The sequence below is a fragment of the Lutjanus erythropterus genome, chromosome 8, assembly GCF_056507025.1.
Source record: "Lutjanus erythropterus isolate fLutEry1 chromosome 8, fLutEry1.hap2, whole genome shotgun sequence".
Lineage (NCBI taxonomy): Eukaryota > Metazoa > Chordata > Actinopteri > Lutjaniformes > Lutjanidae > Lutjanus > Lutjanus erythropterus.
The window spans coordinates 27,809,086-27,813,848 of NC_139324.1; the positions used below are offsets into that span (position 1 = coordinate 27,809,086).

A 4,763-nucleotide genomic window follows, 5' to 3' on the forward strand; every position below is an offset into this window, starting at 1 on the left:
TTCAAACAAAAGGAAATGCAACGGGGAAACAGGGCTGTAAGTCAGATTTCCAACACCTGGGGGCGCTGTAGGTATTTCTTGTGGTCACCCAACACCACCTTCAGCATCAGTTCACAGGGTTTGATTTTAAAATAATACATTTGAATCCCCCTTTGACTGACCCACGCTTACTCTGTGTGGTTCTGCCTCGTTTTGTAACTGTCACACAGTTTTCCGCGTTGTGTTTTGCCTCTTAGACCAAAATATAATCGAGAGGTACATCAAAGAGGCCTGTGGTTGCACCAAAACAAGCAGTGTGCTGAAAGACGGATATAAATCTACTGTATTGACATGCGTAAAAGTCAAATAAAGAGGGCTAACCGCCAATTTAATGCTGCCTTTTTTTTCTGATGTGTGGTACATGTTGTCCATATGTTGAAGTCACGTTTTATTCTCTAGATATATAGCAGCATTACGCAGAGCTGTTCGGCCTGCAGGTTTTGGTCAGGGCACCTCTCTCTGATTCTTTTGAGACGCTTTGATGGAAAACTCTGTGCAGACACCCGGGACAGACAGACCTGAACAAATAATGGAGGGTGGACGCGGTGGGGAGTAGTCAGTCGTGCAGCCCTTACTCATTGGTTGCCTCAGACACAGTAGCTCTCCCTCTCACTCTCTCATAAATGCGCTCCCACCACCGACCGTAGCAGATAATCACAGGCCACTGTGAGGGGGACACACCTTCTGCTGATTTTGCCACAGTTTACACGGGGATGCGTTTCGATTCACGAAAAGGTGTCATCATCATTCCAAGATTTGAGTCCTGTTTCCAGCTCGCTCCGGTTTCGCAATTTTGCGATTTTTGCGCGTAGGTTTAGGAGATCGCTGCGCTCCAACGAGCCGAAGATGACTGGGGTTTTTGAGAACTTAAATACTGATATGCATTCGAACCAGATTACCTCAAGCAGTTACCACAGCTTGCACAAATCGCAGGAGTCCCCGACTCTGCCGGTGTCCACGGCGACGGATAGCAGCTACTACAACAGCCAGCAGCCGGGCCACTGCGCGGGGTCTCCGTTTGGCCAACTCGGCTCGTACCAGTACCACGGCAGCGCCACGAGCACTGTGCCATACAACACAAAATCATACGACCTCGGTTTCAACTCATCTTATGGTGCATACAGCTCCTACGGCTCCAACTCCTCTCCTACTCCAGCCGAGACAGGTAAATATGCTCTTAAATCGTTTTTAATACGTTTAAATTAATTTAATGTTTTTGTTAGGGACCAAACTTAGACTGGCTTGTGGCATTAAATATATGAGGGACGAGTTGAATCATGCATAGGCGATAATTGACAAGATAATTATTATGTGGTCAGAAATGATTAGACGCACACCTGGCCAAGATTCACACAATTAATATTATTTTAAAAATAATAATAATAATAATAAACAAATCTCTTAAGAATTAATTGACAATTTCATTGTTTTGTTTTTAACTCTGTATTATAATATAAAATGTGATAAAATCAAAATAATTATTTGGCTTACACATATCTGCCAAACACAAACTGACGCCCGTGCAAAATGCGTAATAATTGTATGCAACCATGTTCTTCATGCTTAATATCAATTGCGTTTGAATGTGCCCTCAGAGAAAGAAGAGAGCGAGCCAGAAATCCGGATGGTTAATGGAAAACCAAAGAAGGTCAGGAAACCTCGAACCATTTATTCCAGCTTCCAACTGGCTGCACTTCAACGGAGGTTTCAAAAGACGCAGTATTTGGCTCTACCTGAACGGGCCGAGCTGGCAGCCTCGCTGGGCCTTACGCAAACACAGGTGGGTACATCTAGACTCATGCGCTGTCAAATATCCACTTTATGTCCAATGTGAAGATAAATTAAAACTGTCAAACGGGGATTTGAGCCGTATATTATTGGTTAATCAATTTTACGCTTGTATCCTTTTCTTTCTCAGGTCAAAATCTGGTTTCAAAACCGCCGCTCCAAGTTCAAGAAGTTGTGGAAAAGTGGAGAAATCCCCCCAGAGCAACATGTTGCTTCCAGTGAATCTCCCCCCTGCACGTCTCCGCCAACTACTGCCTGGGACTTTCCACAGACTCAGAGAATGAACAGTGTCAACCCCAGTTTACCTCAGAGCAGCAGCCCTCCCAACACGACTGCGCCTTCGTCGTTTTTGGCAAACTACTCCTGGTACTCAACCACGAACTCTACGACGCATCTGCAGCCTCTGGTCCAACACCACCACAACTCCGCCATAAGCGCTGGGACGATATTCTGAAACAAAAACATCGGGTTTTTATTAAATCGGACAATACTGGTGAATTAAAACAGAAAAATGCCAATACCTTCGTTTTACAGACCTCGTGTGTGCGCCATGAGAATTTTACACGCAAGCATCTAGGAGAAGTTAATGGAGCCAGACAGGTTCATGGACCTTGCCGGTTTTCGCGCTGGCAAAATGGTAGACACAGATTTCTACAGTTATTTTTGTATTTATTTATTTTGTTTATGTCGAGGGATGAATGAACCACTATTACCCAAAGCAATCACAGCCTGGGCGCAAGCCTACTTTTACGCGGACGTCACTTTTTCGCCATTCCTGCAAATAAAACATTCACCGCAGGACAACCTGTCACAAATGTAGCACAAGTTTAACTGTATCGTGCCTTTTTTAATATGACCTCATTTTGTTGTGCGATAAAACAGCTTACCTTTATCCATTCCTCCTCATGTCATTAGTTGATTTGAATAAACTGGGGGGTAAGTGTCTGAATCCACGTTTGTAAATATTTTACCACATATTTTTTGATAGCCCATGCCGCTTTGACTCTTTTTTTTTTTAAATGCTATTGGTGCAAATCCATTAATTAACCACCTTAAGCTACTGATTGTCCTACCCTCTGATTTACTTGTATCACACTTAATTGTATTTTTGTCTTATTTATTTTAGCAGTGTTTCATATATGACCAGACGTTATTTAAATAAAATGTTTTCTGTGCATATGCATTTCTCATCTTCTTTCCTAACAGCCATTTATGAATGCTGCCTTTATTGTTTTGCGATGGGATTATATGTGTAGGCAAATAATTATTACTTTTTTTTACCGTGAACGCCTTATTTTATATAGCCTATATTAGGCCTATATTAAATGTGGGATATTATTATATCGTGATATGGCATAACTGTTGTATTTTCCTGGTTTTAAAGACTGCATGTAATTTTCTGAACTTACCGGACTGTTTTAGCTGTTCTATTATTTACATTTACACACTTAGTCATTATATTAATATTAATGATGATTATTTATCCAACATCTTGTTATTTTATGAAAGAAAAACAGTTGTCATCCCTGCAATATTGCTGCAAAAGCCTAATATTGATATTGAGGTATTTGGTCAAAAAATGTGGTGATATTTGATTTCACCCAACGCTAAATATTTATGAGTGCTGCATAATTTTCCCACGTCAAATGCTTTATCTCCGAAAGAGGTCAAGAGAGCTTGATATTACACATTTAACTTGTAAAAGGAGACCAATTAGACTGCCACAAATATGTTAAATTAATTGAGTTATTTGAATTTGGTCGTGATTGGCTGAAATTTTTTTAAAATAAATAAATGAACGCACACCTAGCTAACAAAATTTATAGCCTAGCTTATTAGCTAACCTCTAGTTGTGCTGCTTAGCAACCATGTTCGTGGCTCCACAGAGAACCAACGTTCGTCCTGACGGTTAGACTTTAAGCTAGGCGGACGTTAAGCTAACGTTACACTGATTAAAAGCTATTTTTTAAGTAATAACATGATGTTTGTAATTACAAGGGCGTCGGGGCCATATCACAAGCGTGGATAAGCTGTTTCGGGTTAAAATGATTTTTCCCGGCCCCGTCAGCAGATGATTAGCCGAACCGGGGCTCTCACTCGGGTAGGCAGGCAGAGGCAGAGGCAGAGGCCCGGGGCGCACGCCGACTCAGCGGTGGGGGGAGGCAACACAACAACACGCCTTGGCATGCAAGAGAGGGAAGATGAGGGTGGGTATGAATGAGCACACAAGCTCCTCAGACTCCGTGGAGTCACAGAGCTGCTTTCCAGACGTTTTATGAACTCGGCCTAACAAGAGAAAAGGAGAGGAACTAGGTCCAAGACAGCCCGGAGCTACAACATCATGGAAACATTTCTCACGTCTCTCACAAGTAAAGTCTCTGATCTCTGAAGACGAGCAGATTGACCTACATTATGTTTAAGCCTCATGTAGGGCCTGTAGGCTACATGGAAAACAGAGGCACACATCCAAAAAACTGAATTTACTGCTACCAGGAAAGCCTTTTGTATTTTAGTTTAATTTAGCCTGTTTTAATTCCAGTATAGACACAGTTGTAGATGGATAGATAGAGTGGGGGGGCTTATTATTAATACACAATCCCATCACTTAGTTTTCGTCACTGTCTATCCCACACGCTTCCCTTCAAACGACCACGGGCCATAAAGTGGGATCGTTTCCTTGTACATAATTAGGACTGTAGCTTGTCAGCGGTTGCTATATCTTCTCCATGATGGAGCCTCCTCCCTGGAGCTGACAGGATCAGATACCAGGCATGCAGCAGGGCTGTGCTGTGCGCCAACACAACATGTATACACCCACATATATACCTCTGTGTGGACTTCAGCAAATTTAATTTGTTCTTACTGTTATTGTGCAGAAAGTGCATGCATCATGATCACTGCAACATGCATGGATTGAAATAACACAATATATCCTT

General features: G+C 42.2%; 1 protein-coding gene across 1 annotated transcript; it reads left to right on the top strand.

Annotated features, from left to right (window-relative positions):
- Positions 1-626: 626 nt before the first annotated feature.
- dlx2a (distal-less homeobox 2a) lies at positions 627-3,004 on the top strand. The gene is made up of 3 exons (XM_084724082.1): positions 627-1,204; positions 1,635-1,819; positions 1,958-3,004. Exons 1-3 carry the CDS (start codon positions 886-888, stop codon positions 2,279-2,281), a joined length of 828 nt encoding a protein of 275 aa, XP_084580208.1. The 5' UTR covers positions 627-885; the 3' UTR covers positions 2,282-3,004.
- The last annotated feature ends 1,759 nt before the right edge of the window (positions 3,005-4,763 follow it).

Excerpts from the sequence above, each read along its gene's own strand:
- dlx2a (XM_084724082.1), top strand. The coding sequence starts at position 886 with ATGACTGGGGTTTTTGAGAACTTAAATACTGATATGCATTCGAACCAG. Across the intron at positions 1,205-1,634 it reads TCCTACTCCAGCCGAGACAG|AGAAAGAAGAGAGCGAGCCA; the intron begins GTAAATATGCTC and ends ATGTGCCCTCAG. Across the intron at positions 1,820-1,957 it reads TGGGCCTTACGCAAACACAG|GTCAAAATCTGGTTTCAAAA; the intron begins GTGGGTACATCT and ends TTTCTTTCTCAG.